Raw genomic sequence first — 19,327 nt, 5'->3', positions numbered from 1 at the left:
TTGACTAGGCAAGGTGCAAGCACGGAGGCACAGTTTCGGAGAACAATAGGATGGACCCCATCAGGTCCATAAGCCTTCCGAGGGTTTAGGCCAGCGAGGGCATGGAAAACATCATTACGAAGAATTTTAATACGTGGCATGAAGTAGTCAGAGGGTGGAGGAGAGGGAGGAACAAGCCCAGAATCGTCCAAGGTAGAGTTTTTAGCAAAGGTTTGAGCAAAGAGTTCAGCTTTAGAAATAGATGTGATAGCAGTGGTGCCATCTGGTTGAAGTAGAGGAGGGAAAGAAGAAGAAGCAAAGTTATTGGAGATATTTTTGGCTAGATGCCAGAAATCACGAGGGGAGTTAGATCTTGAAAGGTTTTGACATTTTCTGTTAATGAAGGAGTTTTTGGCTAGTTGGAGAACAGACTTGGCATGGTTCCGGGCAGAAATATAAAGTGCATGAGATACTGGTGAAGGAAGGCTTAAGTACCTTTTGTGGGCCACCTCTCTATCATGTATAGCACGAGAACAAGCTGTGTTAAACCAAGGTTTAGAAGGTTTAGGACGAGAAAAAGAGTGAGGAATGTACGCCTCCATGCCAGACACTATCACCTCTGTTATGCGCTCAGCACACAAAGACGGGTCTCTGACACGGAAGCAGTAGTCATTCCAAGGAAAATCAGCAAAATACCGCCTCAGGTCCCCCCAACTAGCAGAGGCAAAACGCCAGAGGCACCTTCGCTTAGGGGGATCCTGAGGAGGGATTGGAGTGATAGGACAAGATAAAGATATGAGATTGTGATCGGAGGAGCCCAACGGAGAAGAAAGGGTGACAGCATAAGCAGAAGGATTAGAGGTCAGGAAAAGGTCAAGAATGTTGGGCGTATCTCCAAGACGGTCAGGAATACGAGTAGGGTGTTGCACCAATTGCTCTAGGTCATGGAGGATAGCAAAGTTGTAGGCTAGTTTACCAGGATGGTCAGTGAAGGGAGAGGAAAGCCAAAGCTGGTGGTGAACATTGAAGTCTCCAAGAATGGAGATCTCTGCAAAAGGGAAGAGGGTCAGAATGTGCTCCACTTTGGAAGTTAAGTAGTCAAAGAATTTCTTATAGTCAGAGGAGTTAGGAGAGAGGTATACAGCACAGATAAATTTAGTATGAGAATGACTCTGTAGTCGTAGCCAGATGGTGGAAAACTCGGAAGATTCAAGAGCGTGGGCACGAGAGCAGGTTAAGTCATTGCGCACATAAACGCAGCATCCAGCTTTGGATCGAAAATGAGGATAGAGAAAGTAGGAGGGAACAGAAAAGGGGCTACTGTCAGTTGCCTCAGACACCTGAGTTTCAGTGAGGAAAAGAAGATGAGGTTTAGAAGAGGAGAGGTGGTGTTCTACAGATTGAAAATTAGATCTTAGACCGCGAATGTTGCAGAAGTTAATGAAGAAAAAGTTGAGGGGGGTGTCAAGACACTTAGGGTCGTCGACGGAAAGGCAGTCCGACCTGGGGACATTTATGGTCTCCTCCCCAGATGGGGACTCCGAGGCTGGTGTAGGAGTCGCCATGATTTTAAAATTTTTTGAGTGAAGGGTGTGTGTGTTATTAGGTGCTTGTAGTTTTGTGTGGAGGAAGAGAGTTGTCTTTAGAGGGCAGGCTGTGACTACCCCCTTGTGTTGTGAGACACAAAGGGAAACGTTCAGTGAGGTCACAGCTGGGTTTAATGATAAGTTCACAGCACCCCCTGAACAGTGCTTTAGACCTCACTGGGAGTAATTATCGTTTCGGCAGGTGTCTACTGCCTCCTCCAAACATTAGACAGAGTAACTACAACAACACACACACGACATTTAAAGCTTCGTAACAATATTGGGAACATGGTGAAGGTTACACAACACAGGATAAGAAAATAACGTGTATGCCCAACAAAATACTCTTTGTAAGCCCACGTTCCTTACATCACTTGCTCTCGTTTGTCACACTCTTTCTTTGTAAATCATTTCCCACATCCATACAGGGGTCGGTGATCCTGGCAACTCTTATTCATCAAGTCCAGTCGCACACCTCACCTTTCCTTGCCTCAGTACACACACCATGGCTATCGTTGCGTCACAGGAAGTATTCTAAGCGGATAGACACATAAGCTACAAAAAAAAAAAAAAAAAATGTTTATCCGGTTATCTGGAGCTCCTATGTCTGGACAGCATCTGGAGCTCCTATGTCTGGACAGCATCTGGAGCTCCCATGTCTGGACAGCATCTGGAGCTCCTATGTCTGGACAGCATCTGGAGCTCCCATGTCTGGACAGCATCTGAAGCTCCTATGTCTGGACAGCATCTGGAGCTCCTATGTCTGGACAGCATCTGGAGCTCCTATGTCGAACAGGCTGTTCAATTCCAGAACAAATGCATTCCTTTTTCCTCCAGGGTCACTTGCTCTTCCTTTGCTCTTCATCAGTGCTCTGTGTTTGTCATGGAGTTTCACGAAGAGCTTCATGAAGTTCTGTCTGGTCATCGTCTTGATCCTAGCCATCTGCCAGAATGGGATGATAGCTGCAACCGTTTCTTAGGCGAGGTCTTGAACCATGGATTTCCCTGTATTTTCTGGTAAACTTTGGAGATAAAGGAAGTACTGGAATGCTTGTCTGTTGGTGGGAAGCAGGGAACCACTGATGCAAGCTGAAGGGTATCCGACCAGGAAGATTTAAGTGAGAGATCTGGTAGACGGCCAACGTGATGCTTGCTTGTGGACTGCAGGTGGAGGTTCTGAGACATCAACTGTGCGACCTCGTAGCTCCTTGCTTAATGCCATTTTAAAGTATCTTGTGGATAGTTTTCTGTATTCGGATAGAGTTTCTGTGCTGGTCTTGCTTTTGTACTGTTCAGTATTACCCAATATCATTAACAGGTTTCTGTAAATATGAAGTAAGAAATTAAATGCTGAAATTATGTATGAGTTTTGGTCAAAATTCACTTTGAATAAAAAAGAGTAAAAAAAAATCCATACAAAAACCATGTCTCCAGGTTAGCAAAAAAGTCAGGATTTTCAACAATTTCATATCTTTTAAAATTCACATGGAAAATTCATCAATTCTAACGATTGCTATATGTAAAGTAAATTCTCTTCTTTTATATTGTATCTAATTTATTGCTCTACCATAGATAGAATATATATATATATATATATATATATATATATATATATATATATATATATATATATATATATATATATATATATATATATATATATATATATACCACAAAATATGCTTATAAATGCCTAAAAATTCGCCCTATTGGTAAAATAGAAAGCAAAAAATTTCCTCCTCCATGCGGCAATGCTTCCATACATCGTAGATAAAAATAAATGTGATTTTTGTCTTTTTCAGGTTAAAAAGCATAAGAAAAAGTACAGTAAAGTATGAAAATAGGAAAAAGTTGTTTTTCGAACAGGTCCAGTCTTACATCGCATTTTCCGGAAACTATATTCAATAAGAGATCAATAATTACATCTCTCTAAGTACCACATAAGCCTGATATTCATCATTTTTTTTTCAGCAACTTACAAAGGCATGAAGTTAAATAAATGGAGCAATAATTGGTCGTTAGCTGATGATCTTTTTCACGGTTTGGAATGGGAATGATTACAACCACACCCCAAAAAGATGGAAAACCACCGATATTCCAAATAAAATTATAGAGGTCAAGTGAAAAGGTAAAAGCTTAATCGGACATGTGGCACATAAGGGAATATGCCATGTCATCAGGACCTGGGGATAAATCATTGCACTAGGACAAACCAATGTGTAGCTCTGACAGAGAAAATGGAATGTTATAAGACTCTCCACCAGCGGAGGCAGAAGTGAGCCAGGAGATTACAAATGTCAACGATGAAGTGCCATAGGTGTAGATCTTTTCTAGAGCCACTTCAAAAGTGCTCAGCAAATAGCTCGGCAAGTGCCTTTGGATCTGCCACCGTGCCCCTATCATAAGATAAAACAGGTGGGGGATGTGCAGAGTCCCTCCCAGATATTTTGTGGATTCTGTAGAAGACCTCAGTGAGTAAGGTGCCTACTGTGATGAGAGAGACATAACTTTCCCAAGACTCCCGTCAAGCAATCTTTAAGGTGTAATGCACATGGTCACGCCCTTGTCAAAAAGCTTCCAAGAAATTAAGATCGAAGGCGAGAAAAGGCAGCACGCTTTTCTCGAATGGCGGCTGTACAATTTGCATTCCAGAAGAGAACAGAACGTTTAGAAAACTGTCCAGAGGTTTTTGGGACGGATTTAAGAGCAGCAGATTACAAGACATCAGTGAAATACGTTGCAGCCTCATCACAGTTTCTTATCTCCTCCATTAAGAGGGCACGGGTGCCGAGTTCTGTGAATAGATGTCAATCCGCTTTATCCGGCTTCTATTGTGGAAGTAGAAGGGTGCTGTTGATTAAGTTATTTTTCATTAGTTCTATTTGATTTTCAGATTTAGTTAACTGTTCACTATAATTTATTTCTAGTTCTTTGTGGTCTGAAAACACTTGTTCATAGCCTTCGGAGTCTTCTTTACTTAACAGTGTATTTTCTAATTGGTTGAAAGTAGTCTGACAAACTTTATTTTTTTCCCTTAAAGATTCTTTTACCCTTTATAATTAACTAAGGTTACTTGTGTACTGCTCATTATGTTCTTTAACAGTTCTTGCTAACCAACCTTGATTTGATACCAATGATTTTCTTAACATTTTGATAGACATATTTGTGGATTTAATTTTAAGTTGTTCTTATTTGCTGGTTATTTGAGTAGTTGCCTGTTACTTCACATGTTCCTCTGGCTTGTTTCGCCATGCACCTCCGGTTCAACTGAACTCAGTGGGTGTATAGATTTGTTTCAAGTTAGAAACTAATTTAATGATTTGTCCTAAATATACACAAATTCTCCTCCCCTTGCTTTCGTCTTATGAACTGTTTAATGTGGTGAGACATGTGTCCTCTGCTTGTCCGGTACCAGTGTACACATTCTTTCGCCTGATGTCTTTTATAAAGGAAGGAACTGAAGCTTAGGAAGTGATTCTTAAAGCTCTATTAAAGGACCTGCTTATCTGGTCACATGTGCTTTGGATTACTTTCCCTGGCCTCAGTTCTATGATATTTTTATGTTCTATTGGCACAATAACAACCTCAGAGTAACACTGGCTTTTGATAGATGTTTTACATCTATCACTTCACAACCTTCTATCTGATCGACATTATGGGTTCCGTCAAGGCCGCTCTACTGGTGATCTGGCTTTCCTTACTGAGTCTTGGTCATCCTCTTTTAGAGATTTTGGTGAAACTTTTGCTGTTGCCTTGGATATATCAAAAGCTTTTGATAGAGTCTGGCACAAAACTTTGATTTCCAAATTACCCTCCTACGGCTTCTATCCTTCCCTCTGTAACTTCATCTCGTTTCCTTTCTGACCGTTCTATTGCTGTTTTGGTAGACGGTCAGTTCTTCTCCTAAATCTATTAACAGTTTTTAAACTCTTTTTTTTTTTTTTTTAAATCTATTAACAGCTTTTGATTCCACCCTGTCTAGAAGAGCGGTATGAGTGAAACCCTCCCAGACATGTGAAGCATACTCCATACATGGATGGCTAAGGCCCTTGTACAGAGTTATCAGCTGAAGGGGTGAGAAAAACTAGCAGAGATGTCTCATAACGTCCAAATTCATAGAAGCTGTCTTAACTAGATATGAGATGTGAAGTTTCCAGTTCAGATTATAAGTAAAGGACAGACCGAGGATGTTCAGTGTAGAAGAGGAGAACAATTGAGTGTCATTGAAGAAGAGGGGATAGTTGTCTGGAAGGTTGTGTCGAGTTGATAGATGGACGAATAGAGTTTTTCAGGCATTAAAGTTTGCTCTGTCCCAATCAGAAATTTTAGAAAGCCCAGAAGTCAAGCGTTCTGTGGCTTCCCTGCGTGAAATGTTTACCTCCTGAAGGGTTGGACGTCTATGAAAAGACGTGGAAAAGTGCAGGGTGGTATCATCAGCGTAGGAGTGGACAGGACAAGATGTTTGGTTTAGAAGATCATTAATGAATAGTGGGTGACAGGACAGAACTCTGAGGAACACCACTGTTAATAGATTTAGGAGAAGAACAGTGACCGTCTACCACAGCAGCAATAGAACAGTCAGAAAGGAAATTTGAGATGAGGTTACAGAGAGAAAAATAGAAGCCGTCGGAGGGTAGTTTGGAAATCAAAGCTTTGTGCCAGACTCTATCAAAAGCTTTTGATATATCCAAGGCAACAGCAAAAGTTTCACCAAAATCTCTAAAAGAGGATGACCAAGACTCAGTAAGGAAAGCCAGATCACCAGTAGAGCGGCCTTGACGGAACCCATAATGTCGATCAGATAGAAGGTTGTGAAGTGATAGATGTAAAACATCATTGCGAAGAATTTTAATAGGTAGCATGAAGTAGTCAGAGGGTGGAGGAGAGGGAGAAACAAGCCCAGAATCATCCAAGGTAGAGTTTTTTGCAAAGGTTTGAGCGAAGAGTTCAGCCTTAGAAATAGATGTAATAGCAGTGGTGCCATCTGGTTGAAATAAAGGAGGGAAAGAAGAAGAAGCAAAGTTATTGGAGATATTTTTGACTAGATGCCAGAAGTCACGAGGGGAGTTAGATCTTGAAAGGTTTTGACACTTTCTGTTAATGAAGGAGTTTTTGGTTCGTTGGAGAACAGACTTGGCATGGTTCCGGGCAGAAATATAAAGTGCATGAGATTCTGGTGATGAAAGGTACCTTCTGTGGCCCACCTCTCATGTTTAGCACAAGCTGAGTTAAACCAAGGTTTGGAAGGTTTAGGTCGAGAAAAAGAGTGAGGAATGTACGCCTCCATGCCAGACACTATCACCTCTGTTATGCGCTCAGCACACAAAGACGGGTCTCTGACACGGAAGCAGTAGTCACTCCAAGAAAAATCAGCAAAATACCTCCTCATTTCCCCCCAACTAGCAGAGGCAAAACGCCAGAGGCACCTTCGCTTATGGGGATCCTGAGGAGGGATTGGAGCGATAGGACAAGATACAGATATGAGATTGTGATCGGAGGAGCCCAACGGAGATAGATGAAAGGATGACAGCATAAGCAGAAGGATTAGAGGTCAGGAAAAGGTCAAGAATGTTGAGCGTATCTCCAAGACGGTCAGGAATACGAGTAGGGTGTTGCACCAATTGCTCTAGGTCGTGGAAGATAGCAAAGTTGAAGGCTAGTTCACCAGGATTGTCAATAAAGGGAGAGGAAAGCCAAAGCTGATGGTGAACATTGAAGTCTCCAAGAATGGAGATCTCTGCAAAAAGGGAAGAGGGTCAGAATGTGCTCCACTTTGGAAGTTAAGTAGTCAAAGAAATTCTTATAGTCAGAGGAGTTAGGTGAAAGGTATACAGCACAGATAAATTTAGCACGACTCTGTAGTCGTAGCCAGATGGTGGAAAACTCGGAAGATTCAAGAGCGTGAACACGAGAGCAGGTTAAGTCATTGCGCACATAAATGCAGCATCCAGCTTTGGATAAAAAATGAGGATAGAGAAAATAGGAGGGAACAGAAAAGGGGCTACTGTCAGCTGCCTCAGACACCCGAGTTTCAGTGAGGAAAAGAAAATGAGGTTTAGAAGAGGAGAGGTGGTGTTCTACAGATTGAAAATTAGATCTTAGACCGCGAATGTTGCAGAAGTTAATGAAGAATAAGTTGAGGGGGGTGTCAAAACACATAGTGTCGTCAACAGAAATGCAGTCCGACCTGGGGACATTTATGGTCCCCTCCCCAGATGAGGACTCCGAGGCTGGTGTAGTAGTCGCCATGATGATTTTGAAATTTTTGAGTAAAGGGTGTGTGTGTGTTATTAGGTGCTTGAGGTTTTGTGTGGAGGAAGAGAGTTGTCTTTAGAGGACAGGCTGTGACTACCTCCTTGTGTTGTGAGACACAGAGGGAAACGTTCAGTGAGGTCACAGCTGGGTTTAATAATAAGTTCACAGCACCCCCTGAACAGTGCTTTAGACCTCACTGGGTCTACTGCCTTCTCCTCCGAGGAGGCAGTCTGCTGCCATTAAAGGCAGCAGATAGGGAGCTGGTTAGTTCTGGGGAGGAGATTAGTAAAATTCTCAATGAGTATTTTTTTAACTGTCTTCACCCAGGAAAACATGCAGGATATGCCAGATAGTGAACAGGTGTCTAGAGCAGAGGAGAATGAGAAGATGACAGATATTTCCATAACTAGGGAGATAGTGGAACAGGAGATAGATAGGCTAAAAAGTTTAAGCACCAAGAAAGATAGGTAGATTAAATAGGTCAGAATCAGATACCATCGCCTTGCAAGCAGATTTAGATAGGATGAATGAATGGACGGATAGATGGCAAATGCAATTTAATATCAATAAATGCAAAGTACTTAGCGTAGGTAGAGGAAACCCACACAGTAGATACACATTAAACAACCAAACTCTGGTAGTTACAGGGTACGACAAAGATTTAGAAGTTATAGTTAGCTCTGAACTCCGTCTAGGAAAACAATACATAGAGGCCAGAAACAGGGCAAATAGGATACTAAGATTAATTTTTAGGAGTGTTAAAAATAGAAGGCCGGAAGTAATATTAAAGTTATACTTGGCGCTGGTCAGACCTCATCTAGACTACGCTGTGCAGTTCTGGTCCCCACATTACAGGAAAGATACAGGTCTATTAGGATCAGTACAGAGGAGAAATACTAAAAGGATTTTTTTTTTTTATGTAGGAAGGATACTGGCCAAGGGCAACAAAAATCTAATAAAAAAAATGCCCACTGAAATGCCAGTCCCATAAAAGGGTCAAAGCAGTAGTCAAAAATTGGTGGATAAGTGTCTTGAAACCTCCCTCTTGAAGGAATTCAAGTCATAGGAAGGTGGAAATACAGAAGCAGGCAGGGAGTTCCAGAGTTTACCAGAGAAAGGGATGAATGATTGAGAATACTGGTTAACTCTTGCGTTAGAGAGGTGGACAGAATAGGGGTGAGAGAAAGAAGAAAGTCTTGTGCAGCGAGGCCGTGGAAGGAGGGGAGGCATGCAGTTAGCAAGATCAGAAGAGCAGTTGGCATGAAGATAGCGGTAGAAGACAGCTAGATATGCAACATTGCGGCGGTGAGAGAGGGGCTGAAGACAGTTAGAGGAGAGGAGTTGATGAGACGAAAAGCTTTTGATTCCACCCTGTCTAGAACAGCAGTATGAGTGGAAACCCCCCAGACATGTGAAGCATACTCCATACATGGACGAATAAGGCCCTTGTACAAAGTTAGCAGCTGGGGGGGTGAGAAAAACTGGCGGAGACGTCTCAGAACACCTAACTTCATAGAAGCTGTTTTAGCTAGGGGATACAGGGGAAGAGGAGTATTCCTTGCGAGGCGAGATTGAAGTTGTTAAATTTACATTCTTTAGAGAGACGTAGGTTAAGAGGGGACCTGATAGAAGTCTTTAAGTGGTATAAGAGTTATAACAAGGGGGATGCAAGCAAAATTCTTAGGATCAGCAACCAGGGTAGAACAAGAAATTACGGGTTCAAGCTTGAAAAATTTAAGTTTAGGAAGGAGATAGGAAGAAATTGGTTCTCAAATAGAGTGGTAGATGAGTGGAACGGACTCAGTAATCATGTTGTTAGTGCTAGGACATTAGAGAGCTTTAAGAGAAGATTAGACAGGTTTATGGGTGGGGATAATAGATGGAAATAGGTAGGTATTTTTCATACAGGGACTACCAAGTGTAAGCCTGGTCGCTTCTTGCAGCTTCCCTTATTTCTTATGTTGTTATGTCTCCTGGCCTCCTTGATACATCATTCAACAAGAGTATTCGTGATCCATTCACATTACTTTCCATTTTACTTATATTAATAAATAATATTTAGTTTGTACTAGATTAATCTTAATTACCCCTTAATTTATATGGAAGTCACAACACAAACCAATAATAACACATTGATATTATGTCTGATATGAGCAGAAATTTACACACACACACACACACACACACACACACACACACACACACACACACAACATTACATTCCACATTCTCTTCCTCCTATCTTGACGTTCAGAACAGCAGGCAAAACGCAGTGATGGTGGTTACCATATCCATTGAATGAAGCAGCAAAGGAGGCCCAATGGTAGTTGGAGGATTGAGAAGGAACAATAATTGTTGCTATTTATTCGACTGCGAGTATCTTAATTTCCGTTATTTGTGGATTAACAAAATTATACTTACTTACATACTTATACTTACTCAAAGTCAGTCAATTTCTTCACTTGCTGGCTAGGATAGTACTCGTATTTCATTGTAGGATTTTCCCTTATGTGACAGGCTGACCTCAAAACGTTAAGTGAATTTTTAAGAGTTCCCCAAAGAAACATTGGCTGACATGTTACTAATACAAGCACATACATGACCCACAGAGTTGCTGAAAGCTGAAAACGTACATATGTAACAAAGTATTGCAGCATATCCATAAGGGGAGGGTATGTGGTAGAAGAGCCACCACCCTTCCCTTAACCTCCAACTGGCCTCCATCGTCGTGGTACCTCCTCCCCGCAGGCTGAGTGCTCCGCGTTGCGTTGCGTCACGGTATGGGGGTAGCAGACTGCAGGTCCCTCCATTCGGTGCACCTCCTGTCGACTGTCTATGGGGCTCTGCCGTTCCTTTGCGCTCCCCATGTCGCTATGGGTCGCTGTAGCAGGATGAAATGTCTGGACAGTCCGGGCGCCCATCTTATCGTACAGACACTCATTCGTGGAGCAGGATGCAGTGAAGTCTATCAAAGCGTCGGAGAAGGTGAAGTATGTAAGTGGGTGTCATGTTATTTGCCAAGTTTACAGTTTTTTTTTTTTTTTTATGTAGGAAGGACACTGGCCAAGGGCAAAAAAAAAAAAAAAAAGGCCCATTGAAATGCCAGTCCCATAAAAGGGTCAAACCAGTAGTAAAAAATTGATGAATAAGTGTCTTGAAACCTCCCTCTTGAAGGATTTCAAGTCATAGGAAGGTGGAAATACAGAAGCAGGCAGGGAGTTCAAGAGTTTACCAGAGAAAGGGATGAATGATTGAGTTAAAAGGAACACGTTTTCTTAGTGTTCCCGTGTTCCGTTTTCCTCCTGTGCATATCTTTATTCTTAGTTATAAATTATTATAAGGCTTATTTACTCATTTTATATAATGTGGTATTATTCTTTTCATAATCTAAGTTCTTTATATGTATGTATATGTAAGAAAAAGGAGTATTTGAGATGAAATGTGTTGAGGCCAGGGACGATACATGTTTACCTCTCGTATCTGAATCAGCAAAATTCAGGATACATAGAGGCCCAGAGGGAAAAGAAGGGTGGCGTTCTCACAGGATAAATTTGGGTGGTGTTGTAGTGATTGAGCAGGTGTGTAGAGGTATTGACGATGTGGTGGTATAACCCTGACTTCTAAGATGAAGTTGGTGAGTCTTCTGTGGTACCAAGAACTCTCGTTCGTGGAAATTTGTTTGGCGGGTTTTGTGTCGGTGATGTAACGCTGATGGGGTTGCGTCAGGATGAGAGACGGCCATTTTGTGGTTGGGGTTGTGGTGGTTTTATGGCGTTATTGTAGTCTTTGGGGATGGTGTTATGGTGTTATAGGTGAATTGTGGCGGTGGTGGTGATGTCTTGTGAGCTTTGAGGAGGTAAAAGACGGGAATTGTTGTTTGGGGATGCGATGACAGCATCTGGGAAAATTCCTGCACCTGGGGAAAATATTCCACCTGCCTGTGAAGCAGTAAAAGGATTTTAGTGCTTTGTGAAATAACGGGAATGTCATATATTGATGTAAATCACCTTTAAGCAACAAGGGAGGCGATATAAGACCCTGAGTAAGGGGAGAACTATAGTGACTGAGTGTGGGAATTATTACCCTGTGTTGGTCTATGGCAGAAATTTTTTTGCCTAATTTTTTTTAATGTATATTACCTCAATTTATTTGTAAGTTAACGTTATTATTAACATATTCTGTTATTATATAGAATAATTGTGTTTTCTAATCCAACACTGATCTGGCATTGAGGTGATTCCTGGCGTGCTGTGCTAAATAAGAGTTTTATGAAAGTGTTTAATAGCTGATGATTTCGGATAGTTCAGGTAGGTATTTTCAGGCCATTAAAAATCCAGACACTTAAAACTTTCTGCGATCAGTGTACCGTCCACGTTCTTGGAAAGAAAACTGGGATCGTGACATGGGCGATATTGTTTGATATTGAAATGTACCCCCACCAGCAGGCAAGGGACACTTCACAGCGTTGCAGGATTCGGGGCGCATTTGTCAGGAAGAACTTTATCTGGGCGGCTGGGAACGGCTGCAGGCTTTGACTCACTTATTACTCTCAGTGAGAACAGTCACACAGGGCGAGGAGAAGAAAACACGCTTCTCCTTATGTTCATATATTGCACAACAGTACACAAAGTAACCGTAGAATACAGTCAGGCCACACAGGCAGGTACAGGGGTGGCAGGCACTCTTACCGTCACAGTCAGTCACACGCAAATTCCACTCGCACGTCTTGTCATGACGCGGTCTCGATACCCTCTCTCTCTGTCCCTCAGTGCCACAGAGTGCCTCATACATTGCCTTCCGTGTCATCACCTCTGCCAGGTGACATTTAACTACACCTATTCTAGCTTGCAAAATATAAGTGCAAGTCATGCAGATTATCAATACTGGTAAGGATAATTACTACTTATATTATACATGCACTCACAGAACTACAACTAAACTGTACTGTATAACAATTATTCCGTGGTTAGCTAACCCTCACACACATACACACTATCACTCTCGTGACCACAGGGCCTCAGAGGTCAACCGACAGGCTTATGTCAATACTTTCCATTAGCGCTAACGGCGCCAGCCTCTGAACAACGAGCAACACAATGCTGCTACCTAGATCACCGCACATGTACTCACACATGTACTCATATTATACTCACATATGTACTCAGATGAGGCTACCTCATACACACAGCATCGTTGTGTGTTCGCCTGTAGGGCTGCTACATATATACGTAACAATATGGTAAAATATGATTTTTTGTATCACTCAGGTGGATGTCGCGTCTGAAGTTCTATTTTACAATTATACATTATTCTAAAAGTTATGTCAATGTTCCTTATCATTTGGTTCTAGCTAGTTAAAAATTTTTTTTTTAATATACCATTGTTAAAAATACTTAGGTTATATATTATTACCATTGTATCGAATTGAAGCGAATTAAAAGACTCATCTATTCATGAGAGTTTAAACCTAACCCAACCTAATCCTAACCTAACCTTGCCTAAGCCAGTCCACCATGTTCACGAGTAATTGGCAACTACTCTTCTAGACTTCGGAAATATGCATTGGGCGCCGGCGGTATGCAAGTGGGTGATGTCACGCACGTTTGGCAGCGAACACTCTGGACACTGGACATTTCATTCTGCCACACCGGTAATCCCTTAGCGACTCAGGAGACACCTTAACCTGGTAGTCTGCGCGAACCAGACCAGAAACTCTACCAGTATAGATTTCCCTAAGGCGCATTAGCCTTACCAACTCAGGTGACAAGGTTAAATTTTCAGTCATCCTCCCTGCATGATTCATGTTGCCCAACCCAGAGTATACAACACAAATTATAACTGCAAAAGCCAAATTAAATGTTTTAGTAACCCAGAGATACGAAAATACATATAACCCCAAAATAAATAAGACAAAATAAAATAATGATATCAAGCAAAAGAAAAACCATACATGCTTCTTAAATCCCATTCTCTCCCCCAAACTCCATCCTCTCATTTCTATGAACATGGGCAGCCTATGTAAAAGCCCTGCGTAACAGTAATATAGTTAGAATTATGTAGGGACAGAGAATTATTATTATTGATATACACTGTCAGGGCCGGGATGGCTAATCTTCCCGTCAACACTCCTTCTAAGATTGGGACGTAAAGAAAACGAGGGAGAACGGAACTCCACAATAATAATTAACAAAAAACAAAAACATAACCCAACAATAACAGAGATATCCGGCAATATCACCAAGAGTCCTGGGGTAGTCCTTGGAGGCCGGCGTCCCTGCAGCCGTAGGAATCTCATCTCGACCGGCATGGGTTGAACCAGGAACGAGTTGGGGCCAACGGCAGATGAGTGCCAGATACTGAGGGCAGGTGAGATCAGCCACAATCTTTACCAAAGCCTTCCGGAGCGGTAGAGGAGAACAGCTGAACGAAGGTGTCGTGGCAGGTGGTGAGAGCGGTCTGCCGCCTGGTGTCTGTTGGCCTCACGATTGCCTCAGCTCCTGCAGAGTTCCCCCTACCAAAGAGGGAGGGGGTGGTGACGAGGGCACTCGAGGCGTTGCTTCGACGCGTGATCCTGTATCATGACGAGTCAGCAGCCTGAGTCCCTTCTGCTCGAGGATTCGAGAGGAGGAAGAGAAACCTTGGGCGAGACACTCCGCCCTTAACGTGGAGGAAGGACAATCATTCTTCCCTCCCTGGATTTAATTTCTTCAAGCAGAAAATACAAGATAAACATGTGACCAACGTTTTCTGAACTTCTGAAGGCAGCCAAGGTGGATGTAAGTATTCTTGAGATCTTAAATGTCAAAAAAGAAATCTTTGAAAAATTGAAATTTTATCTAAAGTAATAAGAGATCCAGATACCAACTGACCAATTTTAGTTGATAAGAAATTTAATTAACAGTATAGTGTGTTGGACAAATAGCGCATGTGTCCTTCTTAAGGAGTACTTCAGATATAACTAACATTTTTTTTTTTTTTAGTAAGAGTAATAAATATAAATGTTTTCATGGTGGATCACCAAACATGGCTACATTATTGTAAATATGGATACACTATGCTGTAGTAAGCTGTTATGTTATCTTTTAATTTATATACTGATCTGAATATTTTGTCATTTATATGGTATTTCATTAATAAGTTAAATACTTTTGTCATATCACCTTGTGGCTTGTCTTCTGAGTATGACAACTGTCAAGCTATACTAATGATTTCTGAGATAGTAAATCACCATATTTGTTTTCTATCAGCAGTGTACTGCTCGGCTTACATGTTCAGCACTGTCACCAGGTTCTCAAAGGTCTTATCCACAAATTTCTGAGCTTTATCCCGAGTGAGAACGTCGTTGGCGTAAACAAAGCTGTATATGAGGCGTCCGCGCAGGGTGTGGAACATGTGTCCCATAGGTTCAGTAAAGCATGAGGTAACCACGAAAAGATGTTGGAGCCTTACCTTATGCCTTTCTGACAGGATGATATGGTCTATGTTACCCATGTTGGATGTAGCATAGTCATACTCTGGTGATGATCGTTCTGCAAAAATATCTTCTACATTTCCTCCACCCAACAATAATAATTCACACGTCACTGCATACTTTTCTTGAAGACTTTTAGTGATATTTTTATGGATGCTTCTGGCATAGTCCCAAAAGTGGTCCTTCCAATTAAGAGGCGTCGAGACAACGTTCTTCATCATCATTCTGTGAGCACCTAGTGCTCCCGATGTGTTACTTGACCAATAACGTCTCATGTTAACAGCATGAAGCTCTTGGATTCTGTAAAAGTCTTGTTCTAGGCCTCCTTCCAACACGAAGTCAACGAGACTTGTGTTGAACACCGCCAGTAGTCCACTGTTCAACGTAATTTGCTCTTCTTTGCACTTGCTGATGAAGCTTTGGGTGGTCTCCTTGTCCAGGTCACGCAGGACTATCTGACTCTTAAAAGCAGGATCTTTCGGCATCGGATAAGCACGTGGGACTAATTTTTCATCTTGTTTTGACTTTTTCATATTCTCTCGTAGCTGCTGGTACTGGTCTTCGTCCTCCATCAGTTCCATCATCCGAGTTGTAATTATATCTTTGGTTTCCTCTCCAGCATCAATCCTGCCCAGCTGAACTGCGTCGTCGACGGCCTTATCGGAGAGCATGTCGTCCAACACGTTGAGGAATGCGTTCACAATGTACATGTCTGAGGTACCATCGGCGATGCCGTGGTGATTGGCCAGCAGTAATGTGCGGGTGTAGGGAAAAGTGGCAGACAACTCCTGCCGGAAACTGCAGCCAGGGTCACTGGCAGGAAGGAGACGTGTACACCACAAAGGACCTTCGGTAGTAGGAAAGTGGTACTGCATTAACGTTTCCACAGCCTGAACTAGCTCCTGCGTGTCTGTTACCTGAGGAAAGGAAATGATGCGTGGCATCAGCAGCCAAGGCATAACATAACATAACTGACTATCTTCAACCTCTTTCTCATTGGCGCAATGTTGCATCTCTAGCTATCTTCTACCGCTATTTTCATGCTAACTGCTCTTGTACTCTTGCTAACTGCATGCCTCCCCTCCTGCCGCGGCCTCGCTGCACAAGACTTTCTTTTTTCTCTCACCCCTATTCTGTCCACCTCTCTAATGCAAGAGTTAACCAGTATTCTCAGTCATTCATCCTTTTCTCTGGTAAACTCTGGAACTCCCTTACTGTTTCTATATTTCCACCTTCATATGACTTGAAGGTTTCAAGACACCTATCCTTCAATTTTTGACTACCGCATCAAACCCTATTCAGGGAGCAGCATTTCATTGGGATTTTTTTTTATTAATTTTTTGTTGCATGTAGCTGTGCCTAAACTACGTGTTCTCATCTTATTACCTATACACTTCTTTCAGGCCCGTAGCTTTAGTCCATAGCTCCTCTATCTACTGACAAATAAAGATACATATCTATGGGCAAGTAAGGATGTGTCAGAATCACTGCACCTGGAAATCAAGTTCCTCCCGGTTCATGTCACACGCCCATAAAGTTTCCTCACGCCTCCGGAAGCACATCCTTAAGACCGGTACCTTCCTGTGTAAAGGAGTTTCTTAAATAGTTGTAAAGCACTCAATGAAAGTGAAAAAAAAAAAAATTATGCATGCCTTGGCGTTTGGAGATCAATAAATACAACTGTTTTCACTTAATATTGTAAAATATGTTTTTATTTACGCAGACTGAAGTAGTGAAGCCAATGTTTAGAGACATAAGCTCTCTGTGTTGCGAACCCTGAACTAAACATTCTGTTGCAGGTTCAATTGCCTGGTGTAATTTTTCAAGTTTTTTTATTGATGACAGTTGCCAGGTGGTACTTACCGAAGTGAGGCAAATGTCTAACCTGAACATGTGATGAAGCGTTTCCTTGATGTGGTGGTCACTGAGAGGCACAATGGAGCGAACTGTTAGCCCCACAACCGTGGTGTAAAACCCTTTCCTTGCAGCACAGTCCAGTAAGTTCTCCATTTCTGTTGCCGGCCGAAGCCACACGAAGGAAGAATCTCTTGCCATGGTGCTCGTATACCACACCACACCTATCACCATAAACAACATTTGCGGCTCTAGTGTGTTCAGACAAACAAATTTTTTTTTAAATTAAATATTAGTGCAATGCTCTGTCTGCCGTGTTATTCTTAGCTCATCTACGCTTGTGAGTTGTTCTGGCGTTGATGCCAGCTCCTTATTACTTTATTTTCAGTGATTAAAAAACTACAGATGGACAAGATGATATGCATTATATAAGGGGCTATATCTTGAATACAGTTTAATCATATATATATATATATATATATATATATATATATATATATATATATATATATATATATATATATATATATATATATATATATATATATATATATATATATATATATATATATAGACAAGCACAGCTGCGAGTTCGGACATTACTAGCACTTGACAAGCACACGACACACAAACATACATGATAGAAAAATAATCAGAGACTGCACTTAGCCAAGAAAAAAAATAATAAAGTAAGGAGCCTGCTCCTGTCAAAAATACTATTTACACGGACACAACAAGACAAGACTATACACAGAACAACCTTCTGTCACAGGAGCAGCTGGAGTTAGTCACAAATACTCTCTTGTCAGATATACTTTTTGATATATCACCAGCCACTGTCTTGAGCAAAGGCAGGGACCCATGCCACCAGAAAGACGTGCACAGGAAATGTGGCAGGAGTGAAGGGGGAGGGGGCAAAGGGAGTGAGAGACCTGCATCCCGCGTGCTGGACGCGCCACGTACTCGTCGCTCTCTCACTCTGTCTGATCACTTATGTTTCAAAAATTCTAGGGACTCTATTTGGGAGGCTGGGTGGAAGCAAACTATGCTACAGGAAAGAACAATCTCTCTGCTACATGATCTACTCATTTAAACTTTTAAGAAGCAAAACGAAATGGGGAAAATTGGGTGGGGAATATCAACTTTTTATTTATAAAAGTTTTACAGTACCTCTTTGATCACATGAATATGCGTCTGGGACGCATCCACGTCTCGCGCTCGCTCTTGACTCTTTTTCTTCCTTTCTGTTCTGGTAGTTGTTGTTCTTTTCTACTTTCTATCACGCTACACACATCACACCACACTTGGATCAGCTTTCCCTAGGTTAGCTCCTTCTATCCTATTACGGTTATAAACACAATGAATCCAGGCTCCTACCGGTCGTCGACCACTATCAAATCTCTGAGGTCACCACTCCGTTTAACCTTCCCACGGAGAAGGCAATATAGCAAACGCCATCTAAAACATCCAAGCTGGAAGGAACTAATGAGTCACATGGTAGGGAGCCCAGACTGTATAGATGACATACTCCCAGAGTGAGAGTAACATTACACTAATTGAGGTTGCCAGTCTGTTTAACCGACCCACAGACAACGAAATACTCTAACAACACTTAACACCCACAGCAGTGAAAGAATCGACAACCACAGATATAACATGCAATGACACATACATGATCAAGGTATACCACCTCCTTGGACATTCACCCACCATAAAAAATCCACCCACTGTAAAACTGTGTGTTATAACCTCAAGCCTAGTAGTGCTGTTTACTGCCTCCTTGACGACAGGCCTTGTCAGGATCTGAGGAGGGAGTAAGTTCACTACACAGCTAATCACTTAAGCTCTCCAACAGCCAGATGCAGTAGCACTTAATACTAAACCTTGCGAACTAGACACGACCGCAAACGAGTGTCTACGACAATTTACCACTCAATGACCACAAGGCTGGACCCTTACACACATGCAGCCGAGGAGTCACTTCCCTGGGTATATAATGTGTTATACACAGTTACTCTTTCTGGCATACATTTATGTGGACTCCTATTCTATATAAATAGACCGTTGCGTACGTCCAGTAATGACTCACTTATCCCATTAAGACAACTGACCCGTCTAACTCTTACCCTACCTCAGTCTTCTTCAAATAGCAGGGCTCATCTCAATACGTCTACTCTGTCCA

The 19,327-nt window shown here is 41.9% G+C and overlaps 1 protein-coding gene across 1 annotated transcript in view; it reads right to left on the bottom strand.

Moving 5' to 3' along the window:
• Positions 1-12,411: 12,411 nt before the first annotated feature.
• LOC135109592 (uncharacterized) overlaps positions 12,412-19,327 on the bottom strand; it is a 6,925-nt gene continuing 9 nt past the window's right edge. Inside the window, exons 1-4 of the mRNA XM_064021015.1 lie at positions 19,277-19,327; positions 17,177-17,369; positions 16,785-16,872; positions 12,412-16,208 (exon numbers count right to left, since the gene is read on the bottom strand). The exon at positions 19,277-19,327 is cut by the window's right edge and continues 9 nt beyond it. Coding sequence (XP_063877085.1) covers positions 15,084-16,208; positions 16,785-16,872; positions 17,177-17,346 — 1,383 coding nt within the window. The 5' untranslated portion in view covers positions 17,347-17,369; positions 19,277-19,327 and the 3' untranslated portion in view covers positions 12,412-15,083. The remainder of the gene's footprint in view (positions 16,209-16,784; positions 16,873-17,176; positions 17,370-19,276) is intronic.

Source organism: Scylla paramamosain, chromosome 19 (genome assembly GCF_035594125.1).
Source record: "Scylla paramamosain isolate STU-SP2022 chromosome 19, ASM3559412v1, whole genome shotgun sequence".
NCBI classification, from domain to species: Eukaryota; Metazoa; Arthropoda; class Malacostraca; order Decapoda; family Portunidae; genus Scylla; species Scylla paramamosain.
Note: the sequence above shows the minus strand (reverse complement) of the source record. Positions and strands in the feature narration are given on the sequence as shown.